This window comes from Tasmannia lanceolata, unplaced genomic scaffold, assembly GCF_043159265.1.
Source record: "Tasmannia lanceolata isolate RefF3 unplaced genomic scaffold, GAP_Taslan_0.1 ptg000037l, whole genome shotgun sequence".
NCBI lineage: Eukaryota > Viridiplantae > Streptophyta > Magnoliopsida > Canellales > Winteraceae > Tasmannia > Tasmannia lanceolata.
The window spans coordinates 18690276-18712117 of record NW_027518714.1 but is presented as its reverse complement, the minus strand read 5'-3'; the positions used below and the strand labels follow the sequence as shown (position 1 = coordinate 18712117).

Sequence of the window (21842 nt, the reverse complement as noted above, 5' to 3'; positions counted from 1 at the left end):
GCCATGATAGAGAAACGAACCTAAGGTTCTGTCGGTTCAAATACACATTCAGACGAATCAAAATAAGCATTGTGAAGCGCCCCAATTTAATCGACAGTAATGAAAAAGGAAGCTCCTTCATATTTCTGTTGATATCAGAAGGGTATTGGGGTCTTTTCCTCACACCTTTTTGAAGAATCACCCGTGTTTTATGCTTGTTTTAAAAAGTACCTAAAATCCGTAGTTACTCGAAACTACTACTTCCATTCCGTACTTTTCTACAGGCGTTAACTGCTGCATGAGGTGGGAATTTATCATCACCCAAGATTTTATCGCAGCAATATTTCGTCGGGAGATATTGGATTTTTCTTACACGAGACGGCTGTACGCGCCGTGAGTATTATTCTTACGAGAAATACCGTTTCGTGAGTTAAAGACGAGACTTTGCCAGTTTTGTCTAAGGGAAGTGGGTCCCACATGGTTGAATGATCGAGATCATTCATTTATTGGGGCCCAACTTAGATACTACGTCGTTGCACGAAAAGGAGCAGTGATATTTATGACCGCACCTGTCACCTCCTCTAGTGTATTTATGACTACTCTTCTTGAGGATAGGAAGAAAATGGGGCTAGGGATTTGCTAGGGTCCATCGCAAAAGGCATTTCGCAGCTGGTCTGTTGCATTTCAGATTAGCCACCTCGTGAACTAAGACAACAGCTTTTGTCTCCATTCACGAGGTGATTGGTCTGACAAAGACAGACCAGCCGCGAAATTCCTTATGCGATAACAATTCCCATGGGCTAATATTTCATTTAAAAAAAAAATCATCCCATGTCTCTGATTTGATGCTACTTGTCTGTTTGTTTAGATATTTCATATGGAAAACCATAAGCATCATATATCCCAAAAGTGCATTTTCTTTCTTAGATATTGCTTGAGGATCCCTTGCAATTGGCATCCAAATAGAGCCAGAGTGATCCTCACCCTTTGATCTATTGAGGGATTGCACATTAAATAAGTTACTTCAGATCAAAGGGTTAGGATCATCCCTTTGGAGTCAATCTTTGGAGCACAACCCATTTAAGTGAAGGCCCAACAAATGAATGGTTTGGATCATTGAACTTTGTGGAATGTACAAACACACATGGACAACATATGTGTCCCTACTTAAGTACAAGTATTTTAATAAAATCAGTGAGATCCACATTATTGGATGATCCAAACCATTCATTTTTTGGGTCCGACCTAAATTTGTTGTGTTGTGAAATTCATCTCCGTAGCATTTTCCTAACCCTCTGAGCTGTAGTATGTAGAGTGTTCTATACTCAACATATTGGAGGGTCAGGATCGACCCATGGAGATGATTTTTGGGCACAATCTATTCAAGTCATGGCCCAACAAATAAATGCTTTAGATCCTCAAATAATACGGGCCCTACTATATTTAAAAAACAAAAAAACAAAAAAAAAAAACAAGGGAAGTGATATCTTTGCCCTTTTCTTACCCAGGCCACACCCTTCTAGTGTATTTATGAATACTTTTTTTGCACCACAACAGAGTGGCCTGAGGAAGAAAAGGGGGCCAATATATCATTTCCCTTTTTAAAAATTTTTGCATATATGTGCATGCACCATATTAATAACCTAATGTAAGGTATCTATCATATATTTTTAATTGTAAAGAAATTCATAGTTATAAGATATTTAATAGTTAAAGAAAACTATTCTGTAGTTACCATAGACAAGAAACAGGGACAGGTCCAGTGTTCGGTGAAAAGTTTTGAAGATGCTTTTAATTTTTAGGTCGGATTTTCAGAGAAACATAACTTCGTAAATAATATTTGCTAAAAAAAAAAAAACATTACACATATGCAGAGATTTTATAAGATGAGTGCACGTGAAGTCCATTATTTTTCAGAAAATACAAGTGCCCACTTCATTAGGATGATCTACACAGTTCATTTGTTGGGCCGCAACATAAATAATTAAATAGGTTGTACCTTGAGTTTCTAGAAGTGGGTGGGTACAGCGACCTGAATTGAGTTTTAAAGTAATTATATACTATCCATTTATAAAGTTTCAAATAGCCTTCAATTACCATTTAAATTTCCCCATTATACATTAGAAAAAGGCACAGAACGATGCACCCGCAAAGAGAAGTTTTTTTCTTATTATATTAGGGTGACCCCTCCACCTAATCTTAGGGATTTAATTTTAGTTTGACCCTTCTCTGGGAGGGAGGGAGTTATATAATATAGATACAGTTACGTGCCTAATTGGCCGTAACAGAATTAAACAAAGAAAAAAGATAGACAGAGGTGATGGAATGGTTGATTCGAGGCAACTGGACCTCCTAGTAGCTCAAATTGAGAGGAACAATGACTCTCCAAGAAACATAAGTTTCCTTTGCTGTAAATTTCTCTTCTTCTCCTTCATTCAATTACATCTAAATAAATACAAGTAAAAGAGAATGCCACATCATAAGTCCATCTACCCACTTGCAAGACACATCACCAATAACTAACCCCATAACTCTAAAACACATAGCCACTACATGATAACTAGATAATAACTAACCCCATATACAAGATTAACTTGCACATATCAGATACATAGATTGAAACTCACACACTCCAAAATACAAGAAAGTTGCATGTGCTATGCGCGGAATAATGAAAAGGCGTTCCTATTTCTGCAGTATCTCCTTTTTTCTTGTAAATAAAACAAAACAAATAAAGAAAATGGTATATTCGCCCCAAATTTGTTATCAGGCATGCCCCATTTTAGTGATTTTACGGTTGTAAACAAGAAAAATATTTCATAATCACAAAAGCACTATTGGAATTATCATGAATAAAAAGATGCACATTTATCATTTGGGGGTGAATAATCGTACAAAGTAAAGATTCTCACATCTAATTTATGGTGCAACCAGGGGCACTGTATTAGACATGTTGATGAGCAAATCATATATTGCCCCTCTAATCACATGTGTTGACGTAGGCAAACTGTTAAGCCACGCAATTTTTTGGGCGCTGAAAAAACAAATGTAATTAACAGTAGGAAACATAAACTGAATTAAAAGAAAAGATGTAATTAATAGCCTTCAAAATCAAGAGTCAGATTCATTTGAAGATAGGAAAAATACAATGCATCTACTCTCATGGCTGAAAACAAATCAATGGTATTCCGGTTTAGAAATTCAACTTCCAAACATAAATTACCTCAAGCTATCAACAAACAATTAAAATGTACTAGATAGAGATGTGGTTTGTGTAGACAAGTGAGGTGGTGGAGTTGATTCAAACATAATTTCAGTTTGATTTGGATACAAACATAATTTGTTCCATAGTTAGGCCCTTCCCCTTCTTGTATTTGGACTTTGACAACAGATTCTATGTCCAAAACTGATTATTGGACTCCAATTAACGTTTAATTTTTTTACTTCAATAGTTTTGGTTCCCCCCCGGCTGGCTAACGTTAAACGTTAGGATATGTCACTTTCCCACCATTTGACCGGTCTCTCTCCACTCACACTCACACTCACACTCTCTTTCTCTCTCTCTCTCTCTCTCTCTCTCTCTCTCTCTCTCTCTCCACACACACACAACAGGAACAGTTGGTGGGCCCAACAGAAACCGTTGGTGGAATGGTGGGCCCATCTTTACACAATGTAGGCCCTGCCCATACCACTGTAGGATAATCCAAACCGTCCATTTGATGGACCATAAACATAAATAGGTTGCGTCTCAAAATATCATTTACATAGGCAGATCCTAGCCCTCCGATCTAAATAGAAACTACATCTTATACAACCTCTATAGATTGTAGGGTTGTGATATTCCTATGGAAATGATTTTTGGGGCACAACCTATTTACATTGTGGCCCATCAAATGAATGGTTTGGATCATTCTATGGAGTTGGTCGTAAAGTAACATTAAGGCCCGTCCACAACATAGGACGATCCAAGCCGTCCATGGTTTGGATAATCCTATGGAGTTGGTAACATTAAGGCCCAATCGTAGGCCCCACCGATTTTTTTTTCAAATTGAAGCGTACCGTCCAGAACATAGGATGATCCAATCCGTCCATGGTTGGATCCTCCTATGGTGTGGTTCGTACAATAACATTAAGGCCCAATTTAGGCCCCACCCATATTTTTGAAAATGAAGTGTACCGTCCAGACCATAGGATGATCCGAGCCGTCCATTTGATGGGCCATAACGTAAATGGGTTGTGCCCCCAAAAGGGTTGGCCCATCAAATGAATGGTTTGGATCATCCTGTGGTCTTACAGTAACATTAAGGCCCATGCACAACATAGGATGATCCAAGCCGTCCATGGTTTCGATAATCCTATGGAGTTGGTCGTACACTAACATTAAGGCCCAATCGTAGGCCCCACCGATATTTTTCAAATTGAAGCGTACCGTCCACAACATAGGATGATCCGAGCCGTCCATGGTTTGGATCATCCTAGGGTGCGGTTCGTACCAATTTAGGCCCTACCCATATTTTTGAAAATGAAGTGTATCGTTCAGACCATAGGATGATCCGAGCCGTCCATTTGATGGGCCACAATGTAAATAGGTTGTGCCCCAAACATCATTTCCGTAGGATGATCACAACCCTACAATCTATAGAGGTTGCATAAGATGTAGTTTCTATTTAGATCGGAGGGCTAGGATCCGCCTATGGAAAAATATTTTGGGACACAACCTATTTACGTTTATGGCCCATCAAATGGACGGTTTGGATTATCCTATGGTATGGTATGGGCGGGGCCTACGTTGTTCAAAGATGGGCCCACCATTCCACCAATGGTTTCTGTTGGGCCCACCAACTGTTCCTGTTGTGTGTGTGAGAGAGAGAGAGGTCAAATCGTGGGAATACGTTAGGGGGGGGGGGGGGGGGGGGGGATATCAGCGCCCAATTTTTTTCCTGTTTTAGCGTCTGGTAAGCTCATTTCTCATGATTTTTTTTCCAAAAATAAAAAATTTCCTTTTGTTGTCAAGGTAAGCCAACCAGACAATAGAATTTTAATTCCAATGGAATATTTTTCCATGGAAAATATTATTTCCATAATTTTCTTTTCCTTAGATCCAAACACCGTTAAATATTTAGTTATTTATTTGGATTAGAACCTTAAGTTTTGCTAGTTTGATAGGTGTTAGAGCGATCTGAACATGCATGATTTTTTGCCCAACTTCAAGCTTATCTTTGTTTTAGAACGATCTGAACATGCATGATTTTGTTCCTCATTTGCTTCCATAAAAAAGACATCTTTTTACTCATTTTCATATGCAAGTTCTAGTAAAATGGTGAAACCATCTCCGGAAGGCCCGGTTTGGATTGCAGGGTTTTTTTTTCAAAAAGTTTAAAAAGGAAAAAGGAGATGATATTTTCACCTCCCCTCCATTACGTGCATACCCCCCCTTAATAACCTGTTTTGACGTGAAAAGTGGGCAACTTTATGTCAAATCACGTTAAAGGGGTGTGCAAATACTGTAGGTAGGGGGTGGGGAATATCATCTTTCTAAAATTTCCTATTACATTTAAAAAATGGGAAATTATATGGTGCCCGAGAGGACGTGCTGGTGTAAGCTGTACGATGGAAGTAGTGCCCTTGATTCTTGATCCAATAGCAGCCTCTTAAAAACTGTGCTGCTATTGGAAATATCAAAGGCGTGCTTTTTACACGTGATGTGCATGCCTGCTCGGGCACCATATAATCTCCGTTTGGTTGCTGTAATTTTTTTGACTATTGGGACTCTTGTGGAATTTTCGTAGGAAACCCACGTTTGGTTGGTGGGCCCAAAATAATCCCAGGAACCAAAATAACCCTGCACGAAACCTCGGGAAGGAAAAAAAAATACTCCCAGGAACCAAAAATAAGCTTGCAGAAGAAATTTTTTCTTCCCAACAGTTCAAGCAACCAAACAAATATCCCACCATAGTCCGGTTAACAAACATGGGATTTTTATTTTTACAGGGATACTTCCAGGGAGTTTTTTTTCCCACCAATCTCCCGCGAAGTTTTTTGTTCCACAAAAATCCCAAGAACCAAAAAAATTCCGTTTGCCGGAAATTTTATATAGGCCTGGTTTGGTTGGAAGAAATATTCTGGAAACTTTTGGAAAGGAAAAATATTTCTAAATTTTCTTATTTTTTACACTTGGAAAATGATAACTTGAACCAACCATATTCAGTGTTTACTTAGAGGGACCTTCAATTTATGATATTATCTCTCTAAATTTATTAGAATCATATCATTTCGCTCTAAATAGCGGAAAGAAAAATATTTCTAAAAAAGCTTTTCCTTCAGAAATGTTTTTCTTGCTATACAAACGGGGCAGGAGACTTCAATTTAAGATAATCCCTCCAAATTAACCATAATCATAGCATTTTCCTCTAAACAGTGGAAAGAAAAAAATTTCAAGAAATTTTTTTCATCACAAATGGTTTTCTTGGGATCCAAACATGGCCGGAGCCTTCAATTTATGATAATCCCTCCAAATTAAACATAATCAAATCATTATCCACCATTTCATGAACAGAAAAAAAAATTCTGAAGAAAACTCTTTCCTGGATATGTTTTTCTTGCAATCCAAACTTGTGCTAAAGGTCATTCACTTCTTAGTAAAACTGTAACAGAAAACAGCTTTGGTGAGGATAAAGTCGTTCGGGCAGTGATATTCTCCCCCTCCAGTCCACACCCGGTAAAACACTACTCCAACAGGTCTCTCTCTAGCATGAACCGTTGGTGGGCCCAACAATGAATTTGTCGAAACCTTTGAACAAGGTAGGCCCCACCCATATTTTTCAAAATGAACTGTACGGACCGCACCATAGGATGACCCAAACCGTCTATTATATGGGCCACAATGTAAATAGGTTGACCCAAAATATTATTTTCTTAGGATGATTCTAGCCCTCCGAACTAAAGAGAAACTGTATATTATGAAAACCTCTATAGATTGGAGTGTTGCAATCATCTTATGGAAATGATTTTGCGGAACAACCTATTTACGCTGTGGCCCATCAAATGGACGGCTTAGATCATCCTATGGTGTGGGCTGTGCAGTAGTATTAAGGCCCAATTGTAGTCCCCACCCAGATTTTTCAAAATGAAGTGTGCGGTCCATACCATAGGATGATCCAAGCCGTCCATTTGATGGGCCACAACGTAATAGGTTGTGTCCCAAAATCATTTCCATAGGATCATCACAACCCTCCGATCTATAGAATTTTCCATAATATGCAGTTTCTCTTTAGATCGGAAGGCTAGGATCATGCTGTGAAAATAATTTCTTGCGACAAAACATATTTAAGATCTGGCCTAGTGCACTAACGGTCGATAGGCCACTGTCCAGTAGCCTTTCAAGTTTTTAAAAAACCTGGACAGTGCACTATCGATCAATAGGCCACTATCCAGTAGCATTTCAATTCTTTTTAAAACCTGGACAGTGCACTATCGATGGATAGGCCACATAACACCATCATAAAAATGATATTCACGCCAAATCCAAATTCCACCACCGGATCCTGTCACCATTTCTAAAAGTAGAAAACATTTCTATCTTGATTGGTTCTCTTAAAACGACGTGCTAACCCACGTCGTTGATTGGTTGTTTCTGGAGGCGACGTTCAGTTTTAAACTTCAGATCATCCAACGGTGTGGGCCATATAGTTCATTTTGAAAAAGTGGGTGCGGCCTAACTTTGCTCAAAGATTTAAACAAATTAATTGTTGGCCACACGAACCGTTCATATCGGAGAGAGACCGGTTGGAGTAGTGTCGTACCGGATGTGGACTAGATAGGGATAATATCACCGGCCTAAATTTTTTGCATCGGAGCTGGCTAACAATTTTATATGGGGCTCGTAGGTGAGCTGACCTTCGCCGTTCAAACTTAAACCAACTGAAGAGAGACACGTGTCACGAGATAGTGACGTTAGGTGAAAAGCACTGGACGGGAGTGGGGCGGCCACCCCCCACCACAGAGAAACGAACAGATAAGAAATTGGATACGGGATTCTGCCGGACAAAGACAATTTAGTGGGGCCCACAAATCAACGTCAAATGTCAACGTCAAATGAGAATCATTTCTTGACACTTTGCGAGACATGACGTGGCAATCCGTAATTGGTTTGACGTTTTGCTTCAACGATTTTCTTTCGATAATGACTCCACGCAGAGAGTCACTCTCACGATAGCAAATGTTGAGTTGCTCAAATCGTATCTATCTTCATTGCATGAAAGAACACAAGAAATGTACTTGTTTTTGTGTCATAAGATGATGCTAATGTTAACAGTCCTCGGATCTTTATCTAGGATTTAATAAAGATCTAGGCCATTAAAATACAAAAAATGCTTCCAAAAGAAAAAAAAATCCCACAAAAATCCCATGTAACTAACCTTCACCGTAGCTTTCCGAGAATTTCAATGGCCGGTTGATATGTCGTTAGTGTTAGAAAAAATTGATGTGCAAATCTGTAATTTAGGATTCGAAAAATACCTTATAAGAAATTAATCTCACAACTTGAAGACAGAGATTTCTAATACTATTTTCTGCAATAATAATCTGTGAAGGAAAAATAAATCGTTAGATCACTTATCGAGTTGAGGCACGAAGAATCTTCGCTGTCCTTAAGGCAAATCTCGCCCCCACTATGACGAATCAACGGTGCAGATGGGCGTCTCGGCGTATGCCTCCAGGATACAACAACTCTCGCTCCAGGGGTGTGCACTCACGCAGCCCGGATGCCTAAGAACTCGCTTATATTTGCCAAAAGCCTTGAGCAGAAAATCAGAGAGAAAGCCAGAGAAGAGAAAGAGCAGAAGAAGAATCCGTCAAGGATGATCTTCTGTTTCTCTAAAACCGATTTATATAGAAAGGTAATCGATCCGTTATGATGAAACGTCTCACTCTTTTAGTGCGTGAGAGACGTTTTCCAAACGGTCACTAAACCACGATTAAGGAATCTCAAACGGTAAAAAAAGAATTAAAACAAAATAAATAAATTCTTGACCGTTAAAAGGAAAAATAAATAATAGAAAAAGAAAAGCCTTAGGTCCACGCGCGCGGCCGGCCGAGCCGGGCGGCGCGCGTGTGTGGTAAGATCAAAAGCCCACCGGACCCAAGTGGGCGATCCGTGCGCGTAGGATCCCCATAACCTCTTGCTCATTTACAAGGTTAAGAGAGTGAAAGTATATATATGGCCACTCTCATCCTCTCACACTTCCCATCTAGGACTAAAGTTTTCTCATGACTTTAGTCTTTTTGGAGGGAAGCCCAAAAGCATACATAGAATTACTAAAAACACCCAATTGTAAGTTTGAATTACAAAAAGACTTCTTTTCACATAAAGAGTCAACAGTTAGATCATGTTGAAGTCTTCTATTTTCTTGAGCGTTTATTATATTCTTAGGACTTAGTTTTTTTTTGTTTTGGAATTGTATAAATGCTTCATTTAGTTGTAGGAAAGCTCGGTAGCAGTCGGAATTTGGTTGAGATTTGGCATGCCATTCCATCGTTTGGTTGCCAAAATAGCATTGGACTCCCTTGGATGTCTGATGTCTCCCATGTAATAATTACTTGTCAGATGATGTGGATTCCTTGTCCCCTCTAAAAGCAAATCCTTTCAAAACAAAAGAATTTTGATTGAATTTTATAGGGAATGATGCTCTCTCTCTCTTCCATCTCTCTTTCCTCTATCCCTATATTGGTAATGACACCCCTACTTATTCTCCTACTTTCCGACGATATGCCGTGCAACCAAACACTACTTCACTATTCTTCTAGATAATTCTAGACAAATCAAAATGTTTGTCTCCTCCCGTTTGACTTCTTTTGGCTTCATATTCCACTACTTTCCAAGCCACCCCGACCAACCAAACGGAGCACCCTTTTGGATGGCGGGAAGATTTTGATTTGGATTTCTCACATTTGCAGCCCATTTTGTGTTGTAATTTGGTTCCAGATCAATTCCTTGGATTTCCAAATCAGCGGCTGACAGTGAAAAAATCAGATTTCCAAATATGCAAGGGAAATAAGTAATTGGAAATCCACAGATCTCGCAGTTTCCTTCACCCTCTTTGCTCCTCAACCTCTCCCCTCTACTAGGAAGTAACCCCCTTTCCTCTTTGTCTCCCTCCACATGAGGTGGCAGATCTACTCATTTTGTATTCAAAACTCAATTCCAAATCCGAATACAAAATATGAGGTATCCAAACGGGCCTTAGTTAATTTATGTTTTGCATTTAATACTGTATTAGTAGTTGCTTAAAAAAGTTAAGTATAATAAAGAAATGTTAACATTAACATAGATTTTTAATGTAAGCTATAATTTGGGCTCTTTTATTACAATTCATTTTAGTGAAATTTGAAGTCTTTTGAGTATTAAAACAATTTGGCCTTCATTGTTTGTTCATTTGGCATCAAGAGAACACATTTCTTCTCTTCAATATCGTTCTTCTTCTCCTTGTTACTTGGAAATGCTGTTGAGAGTCATCATTACTCTTGCCGATTCTCATCGGAGGGGTGGGGCCGATGGGGCACACTAGATTAGGTTAGTTAGAATTAGTTTCGTGGTTATCCTACTTAAACTAGAAGTTGTGTTAAGGATAGGAATCTTATTGGTTTTGTGGTCTGGTTAGAAGAGGATTGGCCTTGGTAGAGTTTGACTTAAAATAGGTTTGTATTTATATTTATTTTTCAATTAGTTAAATTAGAATAGGACTTTATATTATTTTGTCTATAAAAGGGAGGAAGTGCAAAGTGCAAAACAAGAGTAGAGAAGGGGTGTGGTGTAAAATTTTGTTTTATTCAATATTCAAGAGAAAAGTTCTTCTCTCTCCTCTTGGTTGTGTTATTGGTTTTGCTTTCTAGTTTTCTTCTTCTTGTTTGGATCTCTTTCTTCTACAATTACAAATATAGATATTTAGAAGAAGATTATTTACTTATTTCTCAAGATTGAATTTATAAACTGATCGCTGCGGAAGCTCTGTGTAGACACCCACATTTTGCCTTACTTTAACCAACAATAACCTAATATATTGATCCGTAGAATTTCATTGGTAAAGTATGCATCCTCAAATTTTTTTGAAAAAACAAAATGATAAAGAGATGTACCTGGTGAGATGATTAGATCCGAAAAATTGAAAAATACCCTGATTGGTGAATTTAGTGTGTTAAATCCATGTGAGAACCCCCTCTATCATTGATTTATATGTTTTAGGTCATTAATATCTTGATCTGACTTTACGGATCATCAATCGGGACAAAATAAGCTAGGGTCACTTCATAGCCCGGACCCTGATTCCATTCCGAGACCCGATTTCCGTAAATCGTTAGATCAATGGCAGATCTTGACCTGGGTCTAACCATCCAAAATCACCTAACCTCTCCTCTCATCCTAACCATCCAAACCTCACCTAACCTCACCTAACCTCTCCTCTCATCCTAACCATCCAAACCTCACCTAACCTCACCTAACCTCACCTAACCACCTAACCTCACCTAACCTCCTATCCCATTCTCCTATAAATACCCTCTCATCCCACCATCCAAAAGAAAGGAAGAAGAGAAGAAAAAAAAGAACCCCTCTCTTAGAAAATTCATCCCTCTCCCTCATCTCTTCAAGGGTTCGGCCATCCTTGCCGGATCGGGTGATTTTATACGTTGGGTGATATATATCAAAAGCGGTCATTATCAAGCAAGGAATCATCTTCAAGGAATTAACATCAAAGAAAAATCAAACACAAAGTGGGTTTTCAAAGAGGTAGGCATTTATTTCAATTTTATGTAGGGTCTGTTTTCATGCATATCTTTTACTTTAAAAGAAAAACCATGTTAGGAAGCATCTAGGATCAATCTTTACTCATATTCTTCTTGATGGTAGACTTTGAAGTTATACATGTTTCCCTCTTCTCTTAACCCATCTGATCTTCATTTTTATTTTTCCCTAATGGTTCACACCCTGGTTCCCCCTGGTTAGCCTCTGGTTAGACCCTGGTTGCACCCAGGTTCGTTGCTGGTTGCACCCAGGTTCGATACTGGTTCGCACCCTGGTTCCCTGCTGGTTCGCACTCTGGTTAGACCCTGGTTGCACCCAGGTTCGCTGCTGGTTGCACCCAGGTTCCCTGCTGGTTGCACCCTGGTTCCCCTGCTGGTTCGCACCCTAGTTCCCTGCTGGTTCGCACCCTGGTGCACCCTGGTCCGCACCCTGGTTTGTACCCTGCTTCCTCCTGGTTAGACCATGGCTAGTCTCGGGTTTGCTCCTAACTTAGACCCAACTCACTAAACCCCATACCCATAAGCCTTAAACCCTATAACCGAGTCACATCAACCCAAGCCATACCTTTGTCCACTCACTGAGGCACACCATTTATCCATAAATCTGGTTACATTAAATCTAACCCAGCCAGGCCACCTGCAGCTTAAGTCAAATCGCCCCAATACAATCCAACCAAGTGGGATCCCAACCCAGCTCAACTGAGTCAACTCTAGCCAACCTCCCTAGTCGAGTTGACCCAACTCTCTAGTCGAGTATGCTCAACCTCTTTAACCGATTGGACTCTCCCCTTAGTTGACTCAATCCAATTCCTTAATCAACCCATCCCAATGCAACCGAGTCGCATTCGACCAAGTGGCGGCCTTCCATGTCACAACCGAGTCATTCCCCTATTCTACTAATGCCCGTTTACACCTAATAGAACTTCCTCCCTTTTGCCTAACCAAGTCATATCCCAACACAATCTGAGTCGCATGTCTGAATCCATTTGGCCGAATCTCATAAGCCCGCCCATTTTGAATTCCCAAAATTCAAACCCTTGATGATTCCTATATGCTCAATTCTTTGATGCAAATTCCCAATTCCAAAATCCCATTGCTAAATCAATGTTTCTGAATCTCAAGTCCAATGCTCAAATACAAAGCCGATTCCTGATCCAAATACCAATTCTGTTTTCCAAAATCCAAGTAACCTCCCCAGCGGAACTACGTGTGGCTTGATCCCCATCGCGGGGTACGTAGGCAATTTGGCACTCCCAAGTTCAGTCGCACCTTTCTCTATCTTTCTCATTCCCTCACACTATTTCATCATCTCTTCCATCCTTTTTTTCACTAACCTCAAGAACTGAAATCGATTCACCTCGTGTCTCTCGGAACCGTTGGATTACGGTTTCCGTCGTAAGGATCCTTAGAGCCCAATTTAGGAACACCGGTGTCGTGTCGTGTCCTAAGTTTTAGGGAGTCTTAGGTTTTAGGGAGTCCTAGAGTTAGGAGTCCAGCCTCATCACGGACGTTTGCTATGTATAGCAACCGTGCCATAGGTCTAGTTACACTAGTCACCCAATCTTTCCCTAGGACAAGCCTAGTAAACTAGGATGTAGGCAAACCTGCATTAGTCTAAGGGACCATTTGCATTTAGATGAGAATCATATAGCATCTTAGATGAAATCCTAAGATAATAAAATCCTCAACTTGAATTAAATAACTTCTCCTAAAACTGTTGAAACAGTCAATCCCGTCTAGGTCGGTGTCCTAGTTGAGTTAGGCATAAGTAGCTTAGCTTAGGTGCACCGAACTACGTCGACTCTGATCCCAGTGAGGCTTGGGTACGTAGGCAGCTTGGATGTCTGATGGCATACCACCCGCGAGTCGGCACCACAACAAATTATGGTGTTTTGTATATTAATTTTCTTGTAAATACTTAATCAAATCACTTAAGACTTTCCATGAAATTAGAATTCTAGGAGAACTTTCACTTAGATTGAATCCAGACAAATTAATAAATCAAGATACACATTTAGGATTCTCATTGAAATTAGATCATAGGATGCATGTCACTTAGTTCGCACATTAACATAGAGTTGAATGAGCCATTTAAAATAAATTTAAAAGAGTTAGCTTTTGGAATCGAAGACCGATTATCGGGCAAGAATGGTGCATGTGGCGGATAACTCCCCATACCTTCCATTCTCGTAACCAGGTAGCGAGTCTAGAGTTCTGGTTAATTTCGGGTCCTAGATCCCACATCTAGGTGGCGACTCTATCAGTCTCTTTCGTGTGGAATTCGGATTGCCTTAGTGATCCCAAGTTCACATGAAAGACGAATTCAAATCAATAATTAAATGCACACGCCAATCGCGTGGGTACGGGAGACCAAGAGAGAGAGCGCGGCGGCTCGCGCCCCACCCCTCTCGCGGGATCGGGTACCACAGTTTGGCGACTCTGCTGGGGACCACCTAACTTCATTAAAATTTCAAAAGATAATTCATTTGAATTTAATTTAACTGGCTCATAAAAACTCTATACTTGTTAGATTAGTTTGCCTTGTTTTATTTTCTCATCACATTTTACTTGAACTTAATCTAACAAAACCTGAAGGCATCATAGATTGCGCAAACTTATTGCACACACTTACATCACTTGCATCTAAACCCTTGCATTTCACGTGCACACACGTCCTATTTTAGGAACCCGGAGTGTTATCTAGCATGGTTGACTGGGATTTCATCACCTGGTGCCTTTGTGCTAGAGAAGCATTCCACCTTTAGCCTAGTACCTTTATGGTACGTAAACGGATCTCTTGTTCACGTACTGATACGCCGGACACTGGTACAGTATATCGAACAGGGATTCGCGCTAAGGGAACTCTTGGCCTTACCCCTAGATTAACCCACACATGCATGTAGTATACGAACACATGTGTATCACGTGTGTGAGCCTAGTTTAGGATATCCTACCTATTTGTGTCTAGATTAGGCCGTAGACCATCTTCCAATGGCTACGATCGGTCCTAGGTACACGAACAAAGTCATGAGTCGAGATCCTCTCTCCACTCCGCTTGATTAGGATTAGGGTTGATGCCTTCAGGTCACACTGTTAAAATGTGCGAGATTAAAAAAAAAAAATTTCCTTTAGGGGTTAGGATATAAATCCTATCATTTCCAAAGATCTCATAGGATTAGTCATTCTTGATCTATCCGTTGAAAGCAATCTTATGCTATCTCATCTAATCTTTCGATCGTATGCCTTTCATTCTTCTATCGTATGATTCGATCATGTATTCATACTTTCCTTGTACTGGCAGGAACTTATCCCAATCTCGTGTTCATGTAATCCTGATCATTCTTATATCCCTTCTCTTGGCTTACGGGCACTATGTCTACTCGTACAATTCTTGATTGGATCCGTGGTACATTAAGAGAATCCCATATCTACGCCATAAGTGAACAAGAGAAAAATCTCTTCGGCTACGTGGCAACCATCAAGCTCGATTGGGGATTACTCTATGCCGCATCAGAGTGTTGGGATCCCGATCATCATGTCTTCCGTTTTGGCAACCAAGAAATGTGTCCCACCTTTGAAGAATGGTGTGCCTTATTGGAATATCCTGTGGATGGCCCTCTAGTGAAGCCATCCTGTGTTCCAGATTATCGTCCTTTGTTCCTTTGCTTGATGGATAATCCAGATGAATCCATGAACTCTTTCATGAAAGGCCAAGAAGTGTCCATGCAGCGACTGATTGACATTTACCCTCCTGTTGGATACATTGGTGCTGTTGATATTCAAAAAGCTCGACGGCGCGCTTTGAGATTCTGCTCCTTTGCTAGGTTCCTCACTGTCCAGCCTTCTCGCTTTGCGTCAGCTGTTCTTCTGGACCTCGTTGATCAAATGGATCGTGGCGCCAATCCAATTCCTACTATGCTTGCAGAAACTTTCAATGGATTGGATGATATGGCTCACCTTCGTGCCAGTTCAGGTCCAAGCTCTTATATTCGCTCTTTCGTTGGGTCTTTCTCAGGATGTCCTGCATTACTTCAAGTGTGGTTATGCCACAAGCTAAAAATTGCAGCTCCTGTCCATTTTGATCATACGTTATACACCTTCAGTGAATGGCGTCATGATGTTTCTTTCGATCATAAAAGCGATTGGGTTGAATGGTTAAATTCTCGCCAAGAAGATCAGATTTATTGGCAAATTCCCGGAATCCAAGAAGCTGTCTTCAACACCGGAGAAGCTAACTACGTTCGCCTTCTTGGTCTCAAAAAGACTTCCTTTTATGTTCCTGCCAGGATTCAGCGTCAGTATGGAAGGGAGCAATCCATTGTGCCTCCCCTTCATCATTTCTATCCGCCTGAGGGTCTCAAGCCCAAGATTGTCAAAGCTGTTTCATCTGCTTGGGATGCAAGAATCATCAAACCTTTAAAGGAGTCAGTTGAGGAAGATTGTCGTCCGAAGAAGAAGTCTAAAAAGAATGCTTAGTTCCATGTTTATCTTTGAAAGATTGAACCATGTACTCAAATTTTAATGATTGATCAATAAAGTCCATCCTTCTCTTTCATTATCTTTGTCTATGTGTGCATCATCGTCTATTCTTCTCTCTGATTTTAAAATATGTCTTTCGGATATTACAGGGCAATAAACATCATAGCTAACCCTAATACTCCTTGGGTTCGGGTCTCTTCGCGGTTAGAGAGGAAATCTGTTTCTCCGCCACCTTCTCTAAGAACCCTAGCATCTCCTTCTTTCCCGTCCTCATCCTCACCAATGGCAGACAACCAAGATGGTCTTCCACCCGCTGCTATTACCGATACTCTTACCTTGATTCTCCAACAGCTTCAAGAACTCAAAGAAGAAAACCGAGTTATCAAGGCTCAGCTTTCTGAAAAGTTGGAACCGTCGTTGTCCAAGGATAAAGGGCCTATGCGCCAAGCAGCTACTCCAGTAGCACCTGCCCAAACAGTGTTCATCAATATCCCTGATAAAGTCGAAGAAGACTTAGAAAAAGAGCAGTACAGCGAGAATCAGAGTAGGCCTTCTCAGTCCATGGTTGATAAGTCTGTTATGGAGAAATTAGAGACTCTTACCAGGAAAGTTCAAGGCATTCAGTTTCAAGACCAGGGTGGTTTCAATCCAAGTGATCTTACTTTATTTCCCGAAATTCGCCTTCCTGCCAATTTTCAAATGCCCGATTTCGACAAATATGATGGTGTGGGTTGTCCAATCACACATTTGCAAATGTTCACCATCATGTGTCAGCCTCAAGGCTTATCTTCTGAGCAAATGGCTCAATTGTTCCCAGTTTCCCTAACCAAGGTTGCGAGGAGATGGTTCATGGTCTTGGACAAGACTCGTTACAGGACATGGAAGGATATCGGCGAGCAGTTCATCAGGCAATTCAAATATGATGATGGGACAGAAATCACCAGAAAGGATTTAGAGAGAACAAAGCAAGACTTGAGGGAATCCTTTTTGATTTTTGTGAAAAGATGGAGGAGAATAGCAGCTCAGATGATGGAGCGCCCGTCTGAGGAAGAACAAGTCCAGATAATCATGAAAAATATTTCCCCCCAGCTCCAGTATCACATGTCTTTGCAATACTATCCAGACTTCAAACACTTCATCGTGGCTGGCACCCAGATAGAGGAGGCTATGGCTCAAGGTGTATTCAACCGTAGCAACCCAAACCCCAGAGATTTCAAAAAGTCCCCTCCAGCCCAAGTCAATAGTATTTCCCGTTCCAATGCTCAATCCTCTAGGTCCCAAGAACCTTTAGTAATGGACTATGCTCAAACCGCAACCGCACCTCGGCAACAAACCCGGGTAGAATTTACCCCTCTTCCCATTCCATCTTCAGAGGTGCTTAAGCAGTGTCTTGCTTCAGGTCGCATAACCTTACCTGCCATCCGGCCTCCCCCCAATCCTCTACCTGCAAGTTGGCGAGCTGACCTACACTGTGAGTACCACAGAGGTCCTGGTCATCTTACTGACAACTGCATTGCCTTGAAATTTAGAATCCAGAAACTCATTGATGAGAAAGTCATTGCATTCCAGCCAAGACCCAATGTCACCCAAAACCCATTACCTGGTCATGCAAATCCTCCTGCTGCCGTTAATGCCATAACCATAGGAGATCCTGAGTTTGACCCTCTTACCCTCATATGTGCCTTAGAACCCATCTCTGAACCCCAAATCATATTCTGTGATGAATCACACCTAAGAGAGTCTGTACCTCCCTTGGTAATCACCTATGAGCCACAAGTCCCTCAAATTATCACTTATGATGAGCCTGAATTGGACGAAGTCAGACATGTGACAAGGGGCGGAAGAATTTTCAAACCTGTTGAATTGAGAGTCGAAAATCCAGGGGCATTGGCTCGAGGAGAGGAGCCGCAATATGTGAAAGATCCAGATGATGAAGTTGTGCAGCAGTTAAAGAAAACTCAGGCTGTTATATCTGTATGGGGATTATTGATAGCATCAAAGAAACACAGAGAGGCTGTGTTAAAAGAATTGAATACAACACAGGTATCCTCAGAGATATCTCCGGAGCAACTGGCTGAAGTTGTTGCTCTAACCCAGGCCACCAGGGCCATTAGTTTCTTAGATCAAGAGCTGCCTCCTCAAGGTCGGAATCATGCTAGAGCTCTTCATGTCACTATTGTCTGTGGAGGCAAGAAAGTACCATCTGTGTTAGTAGATAACGGATCCGCGTTGAATGTGTGTCCATTAAGAACTGCCATTACCTTGGGTTTCGGTCCCACTGATTTTGCCGAATCAACCCTTGGTATCCTCGCATATGACAACACCCGAAGAAATGTGGTCGGAGTCCTCACCACCAAGATCGTTATGGGCAGTCAAGAATTTGAGGTTGAGTTTCAAGTTATTGATATCAAAGCCTCGTTCAATATGCTTCTAGGACGTCCCTGGTTGCATAAGGAAGGTGCTGTCGCTTCAACCCTTCACCAAAAATTGAAGTTCATCAAAGATGGGAAGTTGTTCACTGTCAGAGGTGATGAAGAGCCAGAAATAGGGCAAATAACAGGAGAAACTTTGATCCTTCCAGTTGCAAAAGCAGATGACTACAACTTGAATGGTTTCGCATTCGAGGTTGCTGTTATCTCTTACAAGGATGCCTCTCGGGAGGAGTTGTGTTTGCCGTTCGCCATCAGTTCTGTGGTGGCCAAGATGATGAGAAAAATGAACTACTTCCCTGGTATGAATTTGGGCCGTGATCCAAGCAAGGCATCTCACTGGCGCCCAATCAAAGCAAACCATGGAATTTTCGGTCTTGGATATGTACCTACTGAAGAGGAGGAGGAAGCCATGGAAAAATTGTTGAAATTGAAGGAAGAAATCCGCCGCACCGGAAGGGTACTCCTAATGGCTCCATATCCCTTATCAATGAATGGTCATTTTATCAAAGAAGGTGAGACCTTTCCATACTATGGGTTTTCTGAACCATGGTATGACTCAGTGACAGGGATCATGATACCCGGTTTTGAAATATTCAGTGGCCTTGCTCTCCCAGAAACAGAACCGCCGATATATTATGTTGAGAAAACTGTTGAGGACTGGTTAGTCTACCTTGAGCCAGATGTGCTGGAATCTTTGTTTGAAGAAAATGTGCCTGATGTTGATTACTATTCTGAAGAACAAGAAGAGACAGATTGTGAAGATGTGCTAGTGGCAGTTATTCAGAGTAATGATACCTTTACTGAACCTCAGAGTCAGATTGCACCTGCAACAGAAAATCTTTCAAACTGGAGTTCTGATGTTTTTCCATCTTATTTTATTGCTAAGTCAAGTCTAGTCAAGTCGAGTGAATCAGTGTCAGTGCCTAGTCCAGGCGAGTCATTTTCTGAGTTTATTTACTATGTGAATCCTGAACCTGTTCAGGATGAGTCCAATGATAATGATGTAACTTCTTTCAATTCAATGAAATCTGATTCTCAGTATGTCTCTGTGTTTGCTTCTGACTTTAATAATAATGATAACACTCCCTCCTCAGATGAGGAAGGGGGGATCGACGAAACTCCCCTTGAATTGCAGCATATGCTCAAACAAGAGGAGGAGCGCCGAGCCCAGCCTCTTAAAGATGAAATCGAAATTATAAACATCGGAACAGAAGATTTAATACAGGAAATACGAATTGGAAATACTCTATCCTCTGAAGAGCGTGATGAATTAATAAACCTACTTAAGGAATACAAAGAAGTTTTTGCCTGGTCCTACAAAGATATGCCCGGGTTGAGCGAAGACATTGTTCAGCACAAGCTACCTTTATTGCCTGGGATTAAACCTAAAAAGCAGAAGCTAAGGAGAATGAAGCCTGAGTGGGTCCTGAAAGTAGAAGAAGAGGTTACTAAGCAGTTGAATGCTGGATTTCTGCAAGTGGTGGAATATCCAGAATGGCTCGCAAATATAGTACCTGTACCGAAGAAAGATGGAAATGTGAGAATGTGTGTAGATTTCAGGGATTTGAACAAGGCAAGTCCAAAAGATGATTTCCCTCTACCACATATCGATATCTTGGTGGACAATACGGCCGGGCATGAATTACTATCTTTCATGGATGGTTTCTCGGGCTACAATCAAATTAAGATGGCACCCGAGGACATGGCTAAGACCTCGTTCATTACACAATGGGGGACATATTGCTATCGGGTAATGCCATTTGGTCTTAAGAATGCCGGTGCGACATACCAAAGAGCAGCTACAGCCTTGCTCCATGACATGATACATAGAGAAGTCGAAGTTTATGTCGATGATATGATTGTAAAAGCCAAGGAAAGGAAAGATCATATCCCGAACCTTAAGAAGTTCTTTGAAAGAATTCTCAAATACCAGCTTCGCCTGAATCCTAGCAAGTGTGTGTTCGGGGTTACCTCCGGTAAGTTGCTTGGATTTATGGTGAGTCAAAGGGGTATAGAGGTAGATCCTCAGAAGATTAAGGCTATCCAGGAGATGCCACCGCCTAGAACCGAGAAGGAAATTCGGGGATTCCTAGGAAGGATACAGTTCCTAAGGCGATTCATCGCTCATCTGACATCAACTTGTGAACCTATCTTTAAGCTCTTAAAGAAGAACTCTTCCAAAGAATGGACAGAGGAATGTCAGCAGGCCTTTGAAAAGATAAAGCAAAGTTTGTCTGAGCCACCGATAGTAGCACCAGTGATACCGGGGCATCCATTGCTGCTTTACTTGTCAGTAACAGAAACCACAATGGGTTGTATGTTAGCACAGCAAGATCCAGAAACCAAGCATGAAAAGGCTGTGTATTATCTTAGCAAGAAGATGTTGGAGTATGAACAGAAGTATACTGTCCTAGAAAAAACCTGCTTAGCCTTGGTTTGGGCCACTCAGCGACTCAGGCATTACCTTTTATCACATAAGGTCCTGCTTTTGTCGAGGATGGATCCTCTGAAGTATCTCTTTGAAAAACCAGCCCTGACAGGCAGGACTGCCAGATGGTTATTATTGTTGTCTGAATTTGACATCACTCATGTAACCCAAAAATCAGTAAAGGGCCGAGCCATTGCTGAACAATTGGCGGAAGCACCCCGAGAAGAAAGTCAGCATTTCAAGCCGATGTTCCCAGATGAAGAGATCATGATGGTTGAAGATGAATATCCAGAAACTGGTTGGACCCTCTATTTTGATGGAGCAGCAAACCAAACAGGACAAGGAGTAGGGGCATTGCTTGTGTCGCCTCGAAATGAGCATGTCCCCGTTGCCGTTAAGTTACAATTCAATTGCACCAACAATATGGCATAATATGAAGCATGCATTGTTGGGCTTGAGGCTGAATTGGCCTTAGGCATAGAGAATCTTGACGTATATGGAGATTCGAAGCTAATCATTTGCCAAACTCAAGGAGAGTGGAGAACCAAAGAAGAAAAGCTATTGCCATATCATGAATACTTGGATATTCTCGCTAAGCAATTTCAACGCGTCACTTTCAGTTATTTGCCAAGGTTGAAGAATAGATTCGCCGATGCCTTAGCAACGTTAGCTTCCATGATTGACATACCTCACAATATGAAGATGAGGCCCATCACGGTTCAAGAGCA

General features: G+C 41.1%; 1 protein-coding gene across 1 annotated transcript in view; it reads left to right on the top strand.

Annotated features, from left to right (window-relative positions):
* The first annotated feature begins 11533 nt into the window (after positions 1 to 11533).
* Positions 11534 to 21842, top strand: part of LOC143861288 (uncharacterized) — a 30870-nt gene continuing 20561 nt past the window's right edge. Inside the window, exons 1-2 of the mRNA XM_077372228.1 lie at positions 11534 to 11761; positions 15077 to 16073. Coding sequence (XP_077228343.1) covers positions 15148 to 16073 — 926 coding nt within the window. The 5' untranslated portion in view covers positions 11534 to 11761; positions 15077 to 15147. The remainder of the gene's footprint in view (positions 11762 to 15076; positions 16074 to 21842) is intronic.